This window comes from Pygocentrus nattereri, chromosome 27, assembly GCF_015220715.1.
Source record: "Pygocentrus nattereri isolate fPygNat1 chromosome 27, fPygNat1.pri, whole genome shotgun sequence".
Taxonomy (NCBI): domain Eukaryota; kingdom Metazoa; phylum Chordata; class Actinopteri; order Characiformes; family Serrasalmidae; genus Pygocentrus; species Pygocentrus nattereri.
The window spans coordinates 19,253,759-19,274,646 of NC_051237.1; the positions used below are offsets into that span (position 1 = coordinate 19,253,759).

At 39.1% G+C, this 20,888-nt stretch overlaps 2 protein-coding genes across 4 annotated transcripts in view; one reads left to right on the forward strand and one right to left on the reverse strand.

Annotated features, from left to right (window-relative positions):
- Nucleotides 1–1,444: 1,444 nt before the first annotated feature.
- oxnad1 (oxidoreductase NAD-binding domain containing 1) lies at nt 1,445–15,473 on the forward strand. Of its 2 annotated transcripts, none has more exons than XM_017684340.2 (8): nt 1,445–1,537; nt 2,194–2,349; nt 2,613–2,670; nt 5,568–5,674; nt 12,883–13,024; nt 13,147–13,377; nt 14,080–14,188; nt 14,275–15,473. In XM_017684340.2, the coding sequence occupies exons 2-8, from the start codon at nt 2,252–2,254 to the stop codon at nt 14,430–14,432; spliced, it is 903 nt and encodes a 300-aa protein (XP_017539829.1). In that variant the 5' UTR covers nt 1,445–1,537; nt 2,194–2,251; the 3' UTR covers nt 14,433–15,473. The 2 variants fall into 2 exon arrangements, with proteins under 2 accessions (XP_017539829.1, XP_017539828.2); XM_017684339.2 differs by lacking the exon at nt 1,445–1,537 and adding an exon at nt 1,983–2,070.
- Nucleotides 15,474–15,919: 446 nt separating this feature from the next.
- The window catches only part of rftn1a (raftlin, lipid raft linker 1a), a 46,378-nt gene continuing 41,409 nt past the window's right edge, over nt 15,920–20,888 (reverse strand). For both annotated transcript variants that reach the window (XM_037535548.1, XM_017684334.2), the window contains exons 7-10: nt 20,564–20,673; nt 20,312–20,415; nt 20,150–20,225; nt 15,920–18,860 (exon numbers count right to left, since the gene is read on the reverse strand). In XM_037535548.1, the coding sequence (XP_037391445.1) occupies nt 18,486–18,860; nt 20,150–20,225; nt 20,312–20,415; nt 20,564–20,673 (665 nt within the window). In that variant the 3' untranslated portion in view covers nt 15,920–18,485. The remainder of the gene's footprint in view (nt 18,861–20,149; nt 20,226–20,311; nt 20,416–20,563; nt 20,674–20,888) is intronic.

Genomic DNA, 20,888 nt, shown 5'->3' on the forward strand with positions numbered 1-20,888 from the left:
CTCATCCATTGGTCACTTTCATGTTTTGTTATTTTATTTCAGGCATTTTATTTTAAGAGTATCACAACAAGAGGAGGACAGCACAAAATCCAGTTCCTGTACTGATGCAGGATGCTGTAAGTTCAGCTGCAGTTCTATGTGGAATTCAGTGCTTGAGGAGTTTACTTTTTCACTGAGGGAACAAGCAGGACTCCAAAAAACAGTTATAATGCTACTATTAAAATAAATATCACTGTTGTCGGAACAGTTTTTTTACATTTTTGACCTATTTTTCTCAAATTTGACATCATTTGAAAGTGCCTGTTACTCTTTACATTTCATGATGAATGTACCAACATGAATGATTCCACTGACTTACGTTAAAAGTCAAGTAGATATCTTCCTTCTCCTATAAAGTTACATTCTGGATTTTGGTTTTTGAATTGTCTTGCTTCACAGCAAACAACAAACACCTATAGTGCTGAATGCTAAACAGTATTCATTCATTTGGACTCATAAACATTGGCAACCGATTATGAAGTCAAGGCATGCGCCTGGTTCAGAATGAAAGGATCCAGGGAAGTGAAACTGGAGCAGAGGAGGCTAGAAGATACGCAGCAAAACCGTGCAAGTTACATCAACATCCATCATGTACATTTGAATGCATTGTTTTCAAGATCACAGTTCAGTGTGGAGAAACTTACCAACTCAGATTTTTACAGTGGTGGTGATACGAACCAGGGTTACAATGTCTGCAATGCAAAAAAATAGATATCTTATATCATTTACTATCCAAAATGTCCAGTAAACCTGCAGATGTCTCCTGAGTGTTTTTATTTTTATGTAGTGCTGATGATGGTTAAATAATGATAAATGGAGAAAAAGAGACTTTTTAGGAAGAGAGAGGCTCCGTGAGAAACAGTACCAGTTTTAATGTGATGATTCTTATTGTGATTGTACAAGTACAATGAATTTCAGTGACTTACAGAGTATGATGCTTAGTTTTGGTCAGAAATGTATAAGACTGATCGATCTGTCTCAGCTAACATCCTCACTTCTAATAAGTACAGAAGCCACGTTGCACAAGATTGCAAGCGCTTAAAAGTCATAAAGTCATAAAACATTTTTTTTGTGCTCAGAATTCATCTTTTGGCTATATTTAAGTAAACAGCCTCCACGGTTAATCAGGGTACGATTTTCCTCAGTAGAAGACTAATACACACGTGTATATATTTGTAATACACAATACACTCCGTGTCTCTCATATATATATATATATATATATATATATATATATATATATATATATATATATATATATATATATATATATATATAGGGTCGCGGGGGGACCCTGAGGGAGAAGCGGCTTGTATATGTATATACACACATATATCATTTTGCACCTGTACCGCCCAAATGACGCACAACACAGCGCATCTCTACGCAAGCAAGCGACTCGGAACTACTTCCATTTCACTCGTGTGTTTCCAGAGATCACGACCGAGGTTAAACAGCCGGACTGACGCAAGCGCTGGAGATCAAGAGGAAATAACAGGTGGGTTGTATTGACAGAATGGATATATGCTTTTAGGCCTAAAGTTTGCATTAAAAATATTTTTGCTTCACTGTAAAACTGGACCATTGAACGAGTAAGCTAAGCTAGCCTGCCGGCACCAATCCGGCGGTGTTCCCATTGGCTGAGCTGCGTTCTGCATACTCGTAGACTACAGTGGAAACCTAGCTAATCATACTAGACACAGTTAAAGCGCTGCATTCCGACTGCACTGCGAGGTCGTCGTCGTTAACGTTCGCTTAAGACTGTCGAATAACACCACAGTGCATTTCTAGAGCTCACAGGTGAAGATCCGGTCGAGTGGCTTTATCACACTTTAAATAGGACTCGAATAACGTTCCGCGAGTCGACCCGCGATGGCGGATACAATTCTAGACACTAGTTAGGACACAAGTAGGGTAATTGGAGCGCGGCATGCCGAGGTGGCTGACGCTAGTTAGTTAAAACACAGAGCTAGAAGCAGGTCATCACGCCTGTGTTCACACTCAGTGACTGCTGGCAGGCTCACTTATGATGTAGGCATCCAGATGTTGGTCCTTTTTTCAGTGGGTTAATGAAGGGCTCTTTAACGGCTGGTCTGTAATACTTGGTATTTAAGGTGTTAACTGCTCTCTCTTGGGCTGCTTGCTCTCTCTTAGTTATCCTGTAACGCTAACTGAGGAGAGACTGGGTGTCCAGAGTCCATCTCTCGCTGCCATGAGCGCCCCTTGGATTTTAAAAACCACGGCTAGAGGTGTCGTCGGGACTCTGGGGTCAGTGCTGACCAGATCTGGCGCCGTGTCTAAATCCATGCGGTGAGTACCTGTAGGACCTGACTGTCAGCTGTTTGTTAAGCTGTTACCTGATAAAACTGATCGACAAACGTGTAGTAAACATGTTACATCTGCAAGATCCAGTAATGATCATGTAATTGAATTGTTTGGTAGTTTGGACCCTGTAGCCACATATAACAGTATGTTTTATCAGGACTGTGAGTTTATTGTAAGTATGCTGTGAACCTGAGTAGTGGTGACGTCTGTTGGCTTGTCTGACTTGTCATTTATTTTTTGTCCCCTAGAAAAATGTCTAGACAAGCTGACCACCTTGAAAGGACGGCTAATGTTTATAGGCAAGAGGTGAGTCACTGGTGTCACTCTTCAAGTATGTCTGATACTTTTATAAACAATCGGCGTTGTCTGTGAACGTTTGTTGAGCTGTTAAGCTCTGGTTGGTCAGATGAGAGATTCTAATGTCAACCATGTATAAAAATATTAAGACTCTATTAGAAATGTAAACCACCTGTTAGAGATCAGTGGGTCACATATAAGTGGTCAGAGATCTGTGCTCATATTATAGATGACTGAATTAATTCTGATTAGTTGTTTGTTGCACTTTCATTAAAGCCTTTTGTTTTGTGTAATTTTATAGCATTGGGCTCTGAAACGCTTGTGTCTGCAATAAAATGTTTTTAGGTGAAGGGTCACACTAGTCTATTTAGATGAGGGGTCACATGTCCTGTGCTGGTATGATGTTATTTGGCTGATGTCCCAATCTTATGTCAAATGCCTTTCATATAACTAGGAGCATGTTTAACAAATGGGGACAGTCCCATGTATAACAATTCAATAACAAACACTTGTAAATAATCATAATTTTACACCATTATTCATGATTCAGATTTTAGTTCAGGGATATCGGAGCAATATATATTTGGACTAGTGATGTCATCCTTGATACTGAAGCTTTGGAACATGTGAGTCATTCTATGGAAACATCCATTTTTGTGTCCCTAGCATTTACAGGTATAAGTTATTAAATAAATCATATAGAATTCCAATCACCCACCGCCCAAGTGCTCATCCTCACAGTCTGGTGTAAAGGGTGAGTGCTACATTTTGAATTTGCAATTTTAACTGCAGTAATCTGTACATGGCTATGAAATATGTGATTAAAGCTACATAAATAATACCAATCCTAAATAAATATATATAAATATATATTGAAAGCTTTCCCCATGAGTCGTGTCACTGGTGTTATGGTGTGACAAAAAATCTCTTATTTTGAAATAAAAATCACACTGATGACATCACTGGACTTCTTTTTCTCTATTTTCTGAAGATCTATGAAGAAAAGCACGTGGTAAGTCTACTGTGTCTTTTCAATTATCAGAAATGTTCTCATTTAGCTCCTGATCTCATTTGAAGCTTTTAGTTGGGTAATTGTGGGGGAAAAAAGTAGAATACAAATGGATTAAATGACTTCTTTAGATGATATTCCATGATTGACAAAGTGGTTTGATCCCCCTGTCACTGGTGTTACTGTCTCTGGTGTTACCTTTCTTGTGTGCAACACCAATGACAGTCAGTAACACCAGTGACTCCTACAGATAAATGAAAAAAGTGGATGTTTCTGTAGAATGACACGTATCAGAAAAGCAGCTCACTTCATTTGAGGCATGGTGTCAGTGCTTGGTTTGCTTTCCAAAAACACACATGACCAATGACGTCTGAAACTTCTGCACACAACCCGCTTTGGAAACTGAATCATGGAACAAGCCGGGCCGAGGTACCATGGCTTTAATCCAGTACCAAACACTTGTGCATGAGTTTGTCAGAATTAATATGAAGATTTGATATTGACTTGAATCTTAAAACATCTCCCAAGACAGAGTAGCAATAATTCGATTTTTAGCTGCTGATAATGCTTTTAGCCACCAGGTGTCACTAATATGTGCTGGTTTTAAAAGCTTTGCTGTTTTTAAAAGCTTTACCGTCGCTGGTCTGGTCCACTTAATACATTGCCCACACCTATTAAGATTTCAGTGAACAAAAAGTGTTGTCTGTGGTCAATTAAGTGACTGCAAAAGGCTTTGGATGGGTTGATTGACTTTACCAGTCAAGAAATGTTCTTTTTTTTTTCCTTTGAAAAAACTCAATTTAATAGCACATTTGGGGCAAATGTCCCACCCTCCACTGGGTTTTGAGGTGTTTGTTTGGATCTGAAGTTACCTCTGTACACCTCACCTCCTGCTGCTGCCATCAGCAGTCAGTTCCACAGGCAGCCACACAGGTTCCTTCCAGTGTGTTTCACAGATAATGTGGTCAGCAATTCCTTTATTTTCCTATTCCCATTATTCTGGTGCAAGTTCATTTTTGTCTTATCTGTCCACGAGGCTTTGTCCCCTATACAGGCTCTTTAGTAAACTGTATCTCGGCCATTCTTAGGCTTACCGGTGCTTTGCATCTCTTGGTCATGCCAGCGGTTGTTGAAGCATCTGTGCTTACATTTTCAATCATTTCCATCTGTTCAGCAAAATTTCCATTGACTTCCAACAATATCTAAATGATAAACTGGCTTTAAGCAATAAAAAGTGCATAACAAAATAATAGTCTACAGTTGTTGTATAAGATTTGGTTTATACTTTAAAAAGTGTTTTGGACTTCTTGTCTTCTCTTATTCAGTGTATGTTGTATCTTTTGTACTTTTGACCTCCCCGACTTCCCTATAAACTACTGACAGAGAAGTTTTAATTTTATTTTTAACGTGTAATTATTATTTTTCCTTCAGAGCACTTACCTGAGCGGTCAGGTTTCTCTGCCGCATAGAGTTTTTTAGCACTTTCCATTTAGAAAGGCTGTATCCTTTTAAGATATCTTTTTCTGTAAGTTAAAACTCGTCTCCTCCTCAGTCCAGCTCTACCTCTGTCATGCTGTTTTTGGTTTGTTGTAAGAACCATGTAATTAAAATCTGTCGCGACATTAAATATATGTGTAAATGCACTGTTTACCCTCCTAAAATAGTTAAGGTATCAACAAATGACATGTTCAGTAAAGCTGAATTGCAAGAGGTTTTGCAAGAGTTTTATAAAATTGCACTTTCTGTTTTCATTGCCTGCATTAACAGACTTTTTGAAAACGTTTAATGTAAAATATCCTTTGAATTTAAACATTGCTGTTGAAAATGTTCTTTAGTTATTCAAAAGTGTGTGTGTGTGTTGTGTGTGTGTGTGTGTGTGTGTGTGTGTGTTTAACAGGCCCTGTTTACTGCTCGAGTGTGCAGTATCACAAACGAGTCCGACACAGTCAAGAGACTCCGACTAGAAGTGCCACATCCTGACTTTAGCTTTCGTGCTGGCCAATGGTAAGAAATGTGATTGTTTAATGCTTAGACCTGTGGATCATTCATTAGACATGTGTAACTGTGATTGCCTCACTGTGATTACATGCATGCTCACATCATTAATGACTGCAGGGACAATGAATTGGTGTGAAATAGAATTGTTTTATACTGAGAATGAAAATGTGTTTACTTCAGCGGTCCAGGAGAGGGCGGTGTAAGCATAGAAAATGACTTGTTTTTGGACCTCCAAAACAGAGGTGTTGAGCTGACTATAAGAATGCACCCAGTAATGTATGAACTACCTGTCATTCTTTTACTACCACCCAAATGCAAGAAGCCTGAAGGAATGGAGCCAATGTGATTAGCAGTCTGGTTGTCACTTTATTTACATTTCAAGTAGGAGTTCTAAAGCACATGCTGGGTGATGTAAAACACGAGCAATGGATATTGGCTATATGCATGTTACATAAAAATGGAAAATAGTACAATAGCAGAGACTGTAGCCATCATCATCATTTACTCAGTCTTGGTTCCCTTTTGTTTGTGTCTTGACTCTATGTCTAGACCCAGCCACTATAAAGAGCAATACAGAAACTTCCTAGTACTCCTCCACTGGAACCAACTATAATATGATATATTGGGACAGTTTTACAGATGTGCCAGAAAATATTCCTTCCTTTGAAAAGTTTTGCCCCAACGTTTTCGCTTTACCGCTGGGTATACAGCCAGGGAATGCCCACAAGGAAGGCAGACAGGTGAGCTAGCTTGCTAGATTAGCTTTCTCTCGCCAGGTTGTTCCTGATTCGAAGAGGCCACGTCAGCCTTGTGAATGGTGAAGGTAAAACATATGCAAGGTTTACTCACAATTAGGACTACCCAGTTTACACTGACAGCAGAGAAAATTAGAAAAAAAAAAAATCGATGATTTATTGGACATACGGTTATTCATAGGACATGTATGTTGTGGACAAGGGCAGCATTTACCTGATTAGAAAGAAACCATGCATTTAGGTTCCCAGGGGCTTTAATCTATTATGTTTGGATTTGTTCAGTCATATGCAAAAGTTTGAACACATCTGGTCAAAATACATTTTGTTGTTATTGTAAGTGAAATACATTAACGCATCTTCTACAGGGACAAACTTAAATATAGTATTTTTCTGCAAATTTTATTGCACAGTGTCTATTTATCTAAAATAAAATATAATGTGCTGATGTGCATTCTGTGTCCCTTAGGAAATCAATAAAACGTAGTTTGACCATGAGTGCACAAACTTTTGCATATGACTGTGTGGCATGCTCCTGAACATGTTGATTTATCTGGAGAAGTTGTTTTAGATGTGCAGCCTCTGTGTTAGTACAGTGTTTGTTTTGGCAAAAAGTTCTTTGATCCACCAAAACAAAGTTTGCTTAAATCCAGTGTGGAAGTAACTGGTGATAATTGCTTAACACATGCAATGCATAAGAAATCCAGGTCCAGGCAGATGTTTGAGTTGATGCTGATGTTGGTTATTTATTTTAAACAAAAAAGAAACAAAATAAAAGGTATCTAATGAATTGCCTTTGTTAGCCTAACAAACAAACAACTCAGGTGCACCACATGTTTAAAGACTGTATCAGCTGGTACCAGCACCCCCCAGAGGCCAGGTAGACCAGTCCATTAATGCATTTGGAACTCCCCCTCTACCTGTAGAGGGAGCACAGTCTTAGAAGCAGATAATGATAGTGATAACAAAACAAATGAAATTAAATTGAATAACACAAATCAAACTAAGTGCAAAAATGGCTCCTCCTGTCATAATTGTTCTGGGTGTACATTCACATCTCACCCAAGCAACGTTTGTCCAGAGTCCTTGGGTAGACTCAAGCTTCGTAGTATTGAACCCAGTGTGGATAAAACTCAAAGGCTTGAAATCTCATATTCCAGCTAGCAGAAATGAGAATTCTTATTGCCAATGTATCTGATAAATAGAGGCTGCTGGTAAAGGTTTCCACATTAAGCGCCTTTTATAAAGACTGCTGCAGCATGTAGTTAAGCCCAAAATTATTCCCGTGTCAATACCCATGTGTTTGATTTAGAGTGAATTTTAATAGCCCAGTATGTTAGCCAAATATGACCCCTGTGCTGGCAAGAATGGTAGCGTGAGAGGCCAGGAAGAATCCAAGGATCACCACCAAGGTCATCCTGATGACTATGAGCAGTTCTGGTACCAGCATCTCAAGGCAGATTCTGCAACAGACACTGCACAAGGCAGTCACGAGAAGCATCCACTGCTCCAAGACAGGCACAGAAAAGCTTGCTTACCCCAAAAATATTCCATCAATTCTATGGAGAGATGAAGCACATGGGGTTGATTGGACACAGGTACGTGGCCTTCATTTGGCGAAAGTAAGCAGAAGTGTTCAACCCCAAGATAATCGTTCTCCACGGTCAAGCATGGTGGTGGGAATTTAATGCTTTGGGAGTGTTTTTCAGCCAATGGGCCAGGCAACCTTGTCAGAGTAAATGGCTTCATGACTAATGAGGACTACATTAAGATTCTGGAGGAAAATGTCACTCAGTCTAAAAACACAGCCTTGGCCTGCATTGGCCTTTCCAGCAAGACAATGATCCCAAACCTTCAGCCAAAGTGGTGAGAAATGGTTAACAGAAAATAATATCTACATTTGGGAGTGGCCTAGCCAGACTCCAAACCTGAATCCCATTATAAGTCTGTGGAGGGACCTAAAGACCAAGGAAGCCTTCCCACTTGACAGCCTTCCAACTTGAGATCATTGTAAAAGAGGAGTTGTCCAAAGTCCCTGTGGAGACATGCAAAAAGCTTGTTAGCACTTATAAGAATTGATTGATTGTTCTAATGGCAAATAAAGGCTTTTGGTATTTACTATCACACAATTTTGGACAAGGCATTTTCATAGAAATGTGAAAACATTGTCATTTACTGCAATAGCACAATGTCTTGTCCTCTTATGTAATTTCCAGCCAGAAGAAACGTCTTGGTCAAATAAACAGTGCCGTGCTGTATTTTATATTTATCCCCCTGCAATTATTTGCAGGGGGATAAATATAATTGCCCCTGGCAATTTTGACTTAAAGTTACTTTTATTCAACCAGCAGTTTTTGTTTTGACCGGAAGTGACACAGGCATCTCCCAGAAGATAATAAGACGATGTACAAGAGGCATCATTGTGGAAAAAATATTTCTCAGCTTTTATTTACATTTAAACAAGAAGTGGCATGTCCAAAATTATTCATACCCTTTGCAAACTATGACAGTCTATGGGAAAATCCAAAGTTCTATACCATTCTCAGTCCAAGCTGTTCTAAATCATCCAAATTACCCTGATTCATTGGGAACAGCCGTTTTAATCAACTCAACAGGTGAAAAACAGCAGCTCTCTGCAGTTGGTTTGTGGACAGTCATGGCTAAGACAAAGGAGCTCACTAAGGACCTGCGGCTGCGCATTGTGGCTAAAGATCACGATGATGGCAAGGAGACCCTCCAACCTGAAAGAGCTGGAGCTCATCACTAGAGATGAATGGGCAAAAATACAAGTGGAGACATGCAACAAGCTGGTCAGCAATTATAGGAAGCGTTTGATTGCTGTAATAGCCAATAAAGGCTTTTCTAATGATTATTGAGAAGGGTATGACTAATTTTGGACATGCCACTTTTTGTTCAAATGTAAATAAAAGCTGAGAAATATTTTTTTTCCACAATGCCTCTTGTACATCGTCTTATGATCTTCTGGGAGAGGCCCGTGTCATTTCCGGTCAAAAAAAAAATTGCTGGTTGAATAAAAGTAACTTTAAGTCAAAATTTTCCAGGGGTATGAATAATTTTGGGCTTCACTTTTGAATTTTCACAATTTTGAATTTGATGCCTGCAACACGCTCCAAAGAAGTTGGGACAGGGGCGTGTTTCCCACTGTGTTACATCACCTTTCCTTTAAACACTCAATAAGCGTTTGGGAACTGAGGACACTGATTGTGTTGATTGCTTTGTAGGTGGAATTCTTTCCCATTCTTGCTTGATGTACAGCTTCAGTTGCTCAACAGTCCCTTGCAACTTCTTTGGATTGTGTTGCAGGCATCAAATTCAAAATGAGTGAATATTTGCAAAAAACAATAAAGTTTATCCCTTTGAACATTAAATATCTCGTCTTTGTAGTGTATTCAATTCAATATAGGTTGAAAAGGATTTGCAAAATCATCGTATTCTTTTTTTATTTGTGTTTTACACAACATCCCAGCTTAATTGGAATTGGGTTGTATATAAACACATACACATATATATTATCCTGATACATTTTTTGTACTGGCACATGCCTACCTGAACACAGACATGTTGCTAGCAGAGTTAGAGAGAAACATGGACCGGTTTGGAGTGGCTAAGGACTAACCTGGTGTCCAGCTGTCGAATATAATACAGTATAGATCATGTCAAAGGTTTGTGAGACATTTTAACCAAGTGTTGTACTTGAACGCTTAAGAGCACCTGTGTAGCCTCCCATTCTTCAGTTCCATGATCAGGTGATGACTGCACATCAGGCATAACACTGCCAATGTTGAGTATGAAAGGACAGCAGTACGTTTACTGTGAGCTGTGAAGGCACTCAGAACAATAACACACTTAAACAGCTGTACAGACATCAAGTATAGCATGAAAGCATGATCTGCATGTCTAGATCATCTTATTTGACTAAAACACTGACTGTATTTCAGGATGTGTATGATAACAATAATGTGTTGAATATTGCAGTATCATATTATTGAATATCAGCACTTGTCTACTGCACATTAGTGTAGTGGATGGACACAATGTTCAAAAGCATTTTTTCGTAAGGGGCTCTCAGCGAAAAAAAAAAAGTCTTTGTCTCAATGAGTTTGATTCAATTCTCTGGGTTGAGAGTCGAAGCATGGGCTTAAGAACAGTTCCAGCACAGCATGATGCCAAGGGGATGATGGCTTCCTGGAATTTGGGTGCAAAACAAATGGAAATTAAAAAGTGGACATAAAAGAACAAGAAAGGTTTGGCTTAAATGCAAGCGATTCTGGGTCTAACAGGTAAAACGGTGCTGTGAATCCAAATGTAGGCTGAAGGGTACAGTTTCCACTGTTTGTTATTGCTGCTTTAACTTCACAATAACAGAAAACATTCAGTAATAATTGCATTTTGTTAGAATTAGTTATTTTATCAGCGCAGTGCAGAGCCGAATGAAATTGAACGCTGCTGGTTTAAGAGAGAGAGACAATTACTTGTTGTCCATGAAATGACTGATTTATTTTAGGGAACGTGTGTGTGTGTGCGCACTCTGCTTAAGTGAGTGCGAGCAAAAGGAAAGGGGTGAAAAAGTCACTGGATGATTTATGTAAATTCATGCAGAGAAACTCCTCCGGACCATATGACTGTTGTTCTTAAATAATAAATAATTCAGAGGCCAGTGAGAGAGTGGGCGTACGTGGTCGGGTATCATATGTGTTGTCGCCTATTTGTGTTGCGCATAAACTTAAGAAATTGCTAAGAGCAACTAGTGGAAATGTTGCATTTTCAGGTTTGTTTGCCTCTAGTTTTCTTTCTGATATGTTGTGTCGCTACTTTGTGCATATCATGCTCCTCTGGAGTTCTTACAGTGAGGGCTGAGTTACTCATATTGCACTTGCTTATTACAGTACTCTTTCCGTTATTCGTAATCTGGGTTGTTGAATATGAAAGAACTCTACACTTTTTAAAAAAATGGTTGTTTAGTAAAGAAAATGGTTTTATATAGAGCCATGAGCACTCAAAGAACCCTTTGCATGATAAAAGGGTTCTATACAGCACCTGAAAAGGTTCTTCTATTGTAACAAGCTTGACATTGTAACAATAGAAGAACCCTTTTTGGGGCCATATGGAACCTTTTTCTTTAGGGAACCCCTTAATCATGCAGAGATTTACTCTTCTTTATTAAGGATTTGCAGCATGGTGTGAATGTGAAGCGATGGTTCAGTCAAAAATCAGATTTGCACAATTTTATTGTTGCCCAAAATCTAATGGATGGTGACTTAGTATCTGGTGCATTTTTGTACTGGGCTTATGAGGCTAATGTAGCTAACAAGTAATGGAAGCTCACCGGTTGTACAAACTGCATTGCTTATTCGTGAAGCACTTTCATGCCACTGTTTATGTTGAGCTGTTATATAATTTCAAATAGAACTTGTTGACATGTTCCACATTAACATGTGCTTCAGATCTGTATCTAGATATGCTCAGTATACTTGGGCCACATTCACATTGAAATGTGTCTTTACTGTGACCAGATTTATTTCGGTTCCTGTGTAAATGAAATGTTTCCATTTTACTTTCGGTATCCTACTGAAAACAGGGTTACTCACCTGCTAGCAATTATCAGAAGAAACCATTAAAACAGTCGTCTGCATCGGGAGATGAACAAATCATTTGTATCGGCAGAGAAGGCTTTGTCGTACAGCTGCTGTGATTTCTGCAGTGGCCAGAGTCACTGTCTGGAGACTTTATAGACAAGAGAGAGGTCGAGACCTCTTTGTGTGCAGATATAGAAAACACATGGCGTTTATACTTGTGATCAAAGCAGAACTATGTAAGATTTTTTTTGTGATGAAAGTAAAAGTGATATTGTTGAGTGGGAAAAATAAAACTAAAATAAAATATGGTGTGCATGTGCTGCTGTAAGTAACCCTGTAAAAGTTGAAATAATTTGTCAGAAACGTCGGGCAGGATTTTGTGTGAGTTTTTACCACGTTATACATCTTTACACATTAATGTGACCTGCGCAGGTTCTGTGTTTAGGTTTCGAATGCAAATCAACATTATACTGATGAAGATATGACAATAGTAGACAATTCACTGTTATTCAAACTTAATGCCACTACTATTGTTGCTACACATTAATTTGCTTAAAACTGGTGCTATCCAGGCATGGGTTGTTCCCCACAGCACTTTGGGTGATCTTGGCTGTTGGTTTTTGGTCAGTGTCGGATCCAAAATGCAATACTGTGTGTCTGATAAGATCAGTCCAGACAGAAAGTTCTCAGGTAATATTCAGGTTTTCTGGCCCGACTAAAGAGTCTAGTATACCCAAAAGACCATAGCTCCAGTTCAGAACTCAAACTTCGGGCACAAAGCATGTCTTGGGTTCCTAAAAGGGAAATGTGTGTAAAATAAATTCAGTAGAAACATCGTTTTAATGAGAGTGAATTGTGTGTTCAGGGTGGACTTTTTCATCCCGGGCATGGAGAAGGTGGGTGGTTTCTCTGTGTGCTCCAGCCCTGGCCTTCTGCAAAGAAAAGGAGTTATAGAACTTGCAGTGAAGTACGCAGAACACCCGCCTGCGCACTGGATACACACCAAGGTAAACGTGTGTAGCTCAAGCAGAGCAGAAGTGTATGCCCTTGAGTGTTGGTTTTCTTATAGTGCTGTACTTGATGTCAGTATTGAGATGCAGTAGGACAGACCTTCCTCTTCCTCTCTCAGTGCACAGTGGACTCTCGTGTGGCAGTGAGAATAGGCGGCAATTTCTGCTTTGACCCCAGCCCATCCGATTCCGTGATGGACCTCCTGCTGGTGGCTGGTGGGGTGGGCATTAACCCCCTGTACTCCATCCTAATGCACACAGCCGACCTGCTCAAACATCCGCATGGATACATCCCAGGACGCACTCACCTCTGTTACAGTGCCAAGAACACAGAAGAACTGCTTTTCAAAGTGAGTGCCTGTATATGACGTGCTGAGCTGCTGTAAATGCGCCAAGTGACCAAAAGCATATGCCCTGAAACATAACTATACTTATAAGCAATTATTCTGATCCTCCATCACACGTGCTTGCTTTACTTCATCAGAAACATTTGTGTGACTGAATTTTGGTACACAACAAGTTCATTTAAGAGGAACTTTCGATTGATCGAATAATTATGTCTATATGAAATTTAGACCTGTTGATTACGGAGTCTTCAAAGATTAACAGTGAAAAGTATACACTTATTAAAAATATGAACAGCACTCTACTGAAACCCCCTTGAAATTTAATGATGACTGGCCCATGTTAATGTAATGACATTTTAACACGTTTTTGTGATTTGTCATGAAATTTTGACAAAACAGGACAGCTGACTTTATTTCATGTTTAATATAAATAGAGAATCTAAAGATTTATCTAACTGAATTGTAAAGTAATCTTTTAATAGCATTGCTTCTGGTGTTGTATGACATGTATTTTGGATCACAGCTAAAGAGAGTAGCGGCAGCCAGCACACTTCAAGCCTGAAATAGTTTACTAAACTTGTCAAATCTTGGTTGTTTGTGGTAGACCTAACAGGTCAACCAGATTACATCAGTGATGCTTGAGACTATTTGTAATATGTTCAAAACATTGTTTAAAAATATTATTAATCTTTTGTTTTTCCTTAGAATAGCATCATCAGTGTTTGTGGGGAATTTCCGGATAACTTTTCCTGCAGCTTCCATGTGACTCGACAGAGCTCTGAAGTAGAGCAGGAACTGCAGCCCTACACGACTAGTGAGTCATGCATAATTAAGCATTATTCATTTATGTCAGATGTGAACAGTTCATTAAAATGTATGACGCTATGTCTTCACTTATAGGTGGAAGGATATCAGAAGAGGTGCTGAGGCATCATGTAGATCCCCAGCGCACATTATGTTATTTGTGCGGTCCACCACCCATGATTGAGTGTGTTTGCATAGACTTGCAACAGGTTGGCCTGCCACAGGACAGAATCCTTTATGAGAAGTGGTGGTAGCTTTCGGCTTAGATGTCTACAGCCTGTAGTACCTCAACGGTCAGAACAAACAAAAAAGCTAGATGGACCAGTAATTTAAACGCACAATTGTATACAATTAGTAACTTTTTATTATCTGTGCAATTCACTGTCTTCTTCTTCAAGCAGCAGCTTACTTTTAAAGTCATGTGTTGTGTGTTCGGGATACTACAGTTAAAATCAAGCAAAAGAGGTGAAGCCATTTTTAACTGTAAATAGCAGTACACAGGAAAAAGTTTGTATTTTTTTTTTACTTTGAACTTAATATTTATTTATAACAGTAGCTCCAATCAGTTTCTAGAGAACATTGGAATGAATATGGCAACGTGTCTGCTTGAGTGCAAAGTTGTAAAACAAGTCACCGTGGCACCGTTTACACCTTACATCATTTTTTTCAGAATTGGGTCACATTCAGATTTCACTGCATGGAAAATCCAGGTGTAAACACACACATCAGGATGTACTGTGATCAGATCCCGCAGACCTCATTCATAGGCGGTCAAAGGCTGATCTTCACTGGATTCAACGCAAGTGTAAACACAATGCGTTTTCTAGATCTGTATGCAAATCCAATAGCAGAAATGTGTCTGCCGACTGCTTACTAGCAGCTGAAAGGATGAAAAGTGCCTAAAACCAAACTTCCATCAAACTTGTATCATAACAGGAAAACACTGTGTTAATGTGCTTTTTACGCGGGGAAGCAAAATCAAATCTCAGCTGGTCACCCTGAGGATGCATGTGTATCCAAATACTGCCAGACATGAAACACATGGTAAGGCAAGATGTAAACAACCTTGAAGGGACGTCTCTCCATTCACTATAATGTGAATCACATCAATGGCATATATATATATATATATATATATATATATATATATATATATATATATATATATGAAACACCATGGGGTTTAGTGGAGCCCTGATGATCAGTTTTTGAAAGAAATGAAGAGGAGCTTCATGTCTTATGTGCCTCATATGCCTGTAGCTGTAAAATAAAGAAAGGAATATTATTGTTTTTGAGATTGGAGCTTTTTTTTTCTTGCTTATCTAAGATACATTCCCAGGATCCTGTTTGCCTTTTACATTTAACAATTTTCCCCAAGTCACATTCCAGGCCAATGAGGGTTTGAATGCATTTCACTTTCAACATGGGCCAGATCTGTTTTTTTTCATTGTTTTGTTTATTCCTCAGCTGTTCACATTTCAACTCCTAGGCAGCAGCAAAGAAATCCAAAGCAAGCCAAAGAAAAACATGTATGTCCAAAATAGTAACTTTACAAAAGGCAGAGACGTCTTAAATTTCAATGTCAGTTAATGTAAACAAGAATTTCGTCAGTCATTTTGGAGCACTTCTATTGGTCTGCTCCTCGTGGAATAGGTATCTGCTGTGTTCAAATCATGTAGAAACATTTAAAAAAAAAAAAAAAAAAATCAACAAAAATGAAGATTTTTTTTTTGGACAGGAAAGTGTTTATATTAATAATTACACACGTATAGACATCTTTACAGATACATTTGTACACACGTTATAGACTCATCTTTCAACTTGCACAGAAATGAAGAGGTTTTCAGTATATCAGAATGGCTTTATGCATAACAGGCTCCTCACTGCTGCACAGCCTGTAACAACGCAGTCATATTTTCTTTTAAATTAAGGAAGGAGCTATAAAAAGCTATATATAGAAACACTGTATCCTCACAGTTGAGAGTAATTTCTAATAAAACCATTCAAAGAGTTGCCAGTTCATTAAGTACATACACCAACACAGCATATTATCAGCTACACGAACCATATACACACTATAGGTTTACAATTACTAATTGCAGCTCATCTGTTGTTACACAATTTATCGACTTTGATAGTTAATGGAAAGGGATGACACATATTACTTGGGTGGTTGACCGTTCTGACCACAGGAAAAGCACGGTAATAATAATAATAATAATAATAATAATAATAATAATAATAATAATAATAATGGTGCCTCTCCCACACTTCCTAGGTCTCTTTACAAAAGCAGCAATGGACAATATCAACAACTGGAGAGAGATAGAAATTGACTGGAGTGACGAGGAAAATGAAAGTTGAGAGAAGAGCAAGAGATTTATACTGAGCTTTAAAGGACAAGTTGAAGAGATTGTGTTGCATAATTTAAGAGCCATGATGCTGAAAGATGTCCAATGTACCCGGAAAGATAATCAGGGTAACTGAAATGGAATTGGGGTGATAGATTTTTTTAGAACGTGAGAATTCCGGTAGCTCTCTGAAGATACCAAAGACAGTGGATGGTTATGTCAGGAATACCAATGAAAACAGACGCGGTAGTCTAGACAGGTCGACATGAGAACATAGACCAGAGTTTCAACATCATGATGAGCATGGGGCAAAATCATGCAGTATTAGGAGTGAGGTAAAAGCAGTTTTGACCAGTTCCCTAATGCGGAATGAAGTTATAAACTACAGAAGACGTCACAATGTCTAAATTGAGAATACAGTCTTTGATACTATGGATTAAGATTAATAAGATTATAGCAAAGTAGGAGAAGGATAGTGGTAGCCTTGGTACACATATGGATCTAATTATTGTCAACAGTAGAAAAAATGAAGACCATGGTGACAAATGATCTGAAGAGGCAACACAGATAATAAAAAAGGTCAGAGCCAAGGACTAATCTGGGGGGGGGGGCCCTTGTGTTACGGCATTTGTGTTCAGGTAGGGCACTGAAATCTATCAGTAATACAGGAGATGAACCAGACGAGGGCAGCGTCAGTGATGCCAGTGGCAGAGGGTTGGAAAATGAGGCGTAATTGTGAAAGTATTTAAACCCTACTGGTACACTCGCACCAGTGCCACACACAGTACCATAGCACCACGCAAATAACCAGTCAGCGGTGGTCCTGTGATGGTTGTTTTACAAGGTTGGATGAGGTAGAGGAAAGCTGATAAATTATGCAGCAGCAGAGGAGCCACAGTCAGCAAGTACTAAACTCCAAAACACACTTAAAACGTAAATAAACTGACAACTCAATGTAAATGTACATATAGAGCCTGTTTCAGTAGTTTTAATATGCCCTCACCAACTTTGACTCACTCCAGTGCGGTTATTCAATCTGAACGCACTTGCCCTCTGCTAGGTCAGCCACAGTAAGCTAATCTGTTAGCCATGCAGACCCTGTAACACAAATTGTGTTTTTTCAAGATGTCTGAAGAAGTTTGGAGAGCAGTAGTGTAGAGCCTTTCAAGTGAACTTAAGTGTAATCACTGTGACCTGACTCATTTCCCTTTTTAAAACCTAAAAAAAAAAACAAAATTGTGAACAAAGCTGATTGCAGCTGCCCAGTTCTAACAACCCCTTAACTACTTGGCCTCATCATTTCCCCTCAGTCGAAACCCTGGGGCAATCTTAAGAAGTTACATTATTTTATTGGCTCAAGTGAAGGACATTAGACTGGAGTTCTGTGGACAAGTGCCGACTTCAGTAGCAGAACTTGCCTGGTTATCATTGTGACCTGATGCATTTCTCCTTTTGAGCCTAAAGATTATGGTGGACAAAGCTGTTTATAAAGCTGTATCTGTAAACTACTTAATAATGTTTAACATATCAAAAACATCCCTGCGATGGACTGGCGACCTGTCCAGGGTGTATCCTGCCTTTCGCCCGAAGACTGCTGGGATAGGCTCCAGCACCCCCCCGCGACCCTGACGGAGAAGCGGCTTAGAAAATGGATGGATGGATGGATGGATGGATGGATGGATGGATATCAAAAACATCCCATTTGATTTTCTGGGCTTCCAAACTACTACATCTCTCATACATGACTGCTGATATAACTTCACTTTCCCCTACTACCCTTAACACCCTTAACACCCTTCACACCCTTCACTTGAGCAAAACCAGTACTGGAACAATCCTTGATTTGGCATCAGAGATTCCCTGGAGGGGAACCGGTGAGGCAACACTAATGAGAGCATGTTAAAACCGGTACTGAGACGAGTGGTTACACAATCATAATTCAATAAAGCACCTGACTCAGCACACACCAGAGAACAGCGCTCGCTCTGGGCCCAGCAGCCTCACTTCCTCTTCCTGTGAGCCACGTTTGACTCCACCCTTTGCGTCCTGATTGGTGCTTGCACTCTTCACCTCCACCTTTTCTTCTTGAGCTACATCTCTATTTTGAACATCCGTTAAAGTCCTTGCATCATCACCAATCCTTTTCAGGCTCTCTCTCACACACTGTTCGTTTTCCATCTCTTCATCCTTCATGCAGCTCTCACTCTCCTTCATCATTCTCTCCGTTCCCTTCTCCACCGTCACCGCCGGAGATGCAGCACTCAGTATTTCCCTCCCTACTGTCTCTTTATTATTCAAGTTCCTCTTGTCGCGACCTTTGAGGTGAAGCCTCTGAAAAACACAGGCAATCACATACGCACCAATTAAAGGCTTGTCTTCTTCTGAGCTTCTCAAACTAACAAACTGCCAGCTGTGTTTCTATTCTACACATTTGTCATGGACAGCTCCTAGCTAAATTTAGCAGCCTCTTTATCTGTGGCCAGAAATAAACTGAGTAATTGTGTCTGCTGGAGCAGCAACTCATAAGACAACATCATCAGACTGCAATAGAAACTGATATTTTAGACTATTACTATTACTGTACTTTGTACCTACTGCACAACTGTTTTATTTTAATTCATTTGATATCTTTAAATGTCAATTTTACACTATTTTGGCATTCACTGTGTGGCCAGAAGCAGTGATGGACAGTAACTACAGTACAGATATTTTGTTACTTTACTTAAAATACTATTTTTGAGTATCTTTCACTCCACTACACTTCAAAATAAAATATCCTTCTTTTCACTCCCTTGCTTTCTGTAAAAATGTGTCAAGACTGGTCAAGATTTTCCTAAATACCAATTGCCCAGTCATAGTTTAGCAGTATGTAGGCATGGGCATCTCTGAAAAGCATTCAGAATGTAATTTGTTTCTGATGTGCTTTTATCAATTAGCAGAAACTATTTAAACCTCGTTTTTCATGTCTGCGGCCACAAAGCTACAGGTTGTCATAGAAATTGTTATATAAATAACATAACTAATATCTATAATAGTGAGAATAAACCACTTTGACTTTTGATATTTGAGTATAGTTAAAAGCAACTGCTTTTGTGCTTCAATTCAAGTAGAAATATAAACAGAGAACTTTTATTTTTATTCATTTAATATTTTACTAACATTATCTACTTTAACTGAAGTATAGGACTTCAATACACTAGCCAGACGTATGCAGATTCTTCTAATTTGTAGGTTTGGCTATTTCAACTATTTCACCTTTATTAACAGGTGCATATAATCAAATAATACCTGCTCTGTGGAGGTCCTGACCTTTAAAGAACAAGGTAACGTGGGGCTAACAAAAGTGCACTATATGGTAAGTGGACGTGATAAAATGGACAATGAGTGTAGATAGAATGTAGGTGAAACTTAATATTATGGGGAAATTTCACTGATCCCCATCGGAAAAAACCTTTTCTTTTTTTAACACAAAAAATGCTTATTTTTTGAGAGCCAATGCATTTTCTTTTTGCTGCAGAGCTGAAGGCTATGAGTTTAAAAATAGGCAGAGGAGCATTTAGTTACAGTACTGAAGAAATCAATGGAAATACTTCACAAAGAACACGGAGTGGTGTACAAACCGTGAAGTCTCTTCTCTTGCGGGACAGCACAGGTCTCTGGAGGAAGAGGATCTGTTTTGTGGCTAAACTGCCATCACTAAGACAAAAACCCAAACATCCCATGTTAACACACTTACACTCTCATATGTCAAAAGGATTAAGGGTGAGATTCAGTGTGAATACCTGTTTGTTTTGACTATGGGAGTGGACAGCACACACATCAGCCTCCATCCGTATGGAGCTAAAGACTGCAGCAAAGGGATGTAGTCTGTTTTTACAGCAACGCCCTACAGAGAAAGCATTTGGTATTTAGGTTTCGAGTGTATTGCCAGAAGACCAAATTCTATTCAATAGAATGCATAAACAAACACTATGCACAAGAGAAATCGTTGTATAAAACGACAAACATGGGCTCACGGGTCAACAAGCCCTTACATCAATGACCGTCCACTGCTCAACTACGATTGCGTCGTACGTAGTAGCCGTCATGATGTCATCAGATGCACTCTGGAATATGAACACACTCTCTATAGTGGAGGACGACTCTGTGGAGAGACAGCAGAGAAACACTGAGAGGGGGCAATATTTGGATAAAATCAGAATAATGCTTGTTGAAAAGAGTTTTTGATTAAGTGATTTTATAATGAATTACACCAAGCAAGACAGTGGCAAGGGGAAAAAATCCCTAAGAGTAACCCTGAAAACCTAAGAAGATCCACAGAAGACTGAATAATGAGTGAAAAATTTACTAAAGAATATA

Bases quoted from the DNA above. Each gene is read 5' to 3' on its own strand.
- oxnad1 (XM_017684339.2), top strand. The intron at 5,675-12,882 runs GTAAGAAATGTG...TTGTGTGTTCAG, and splicing joins AGCTTTCGTGCTGGCCAATG to GGTGGACTTTTTCATCCCGG. The intron at 13,378-14,079 runs GTGAGTGCCTGT...GTTTTTCCTTAG, and splicing joins CAGAAGAACTGCTTTTCAAA to AATAGCATCATCAGTGTTTG.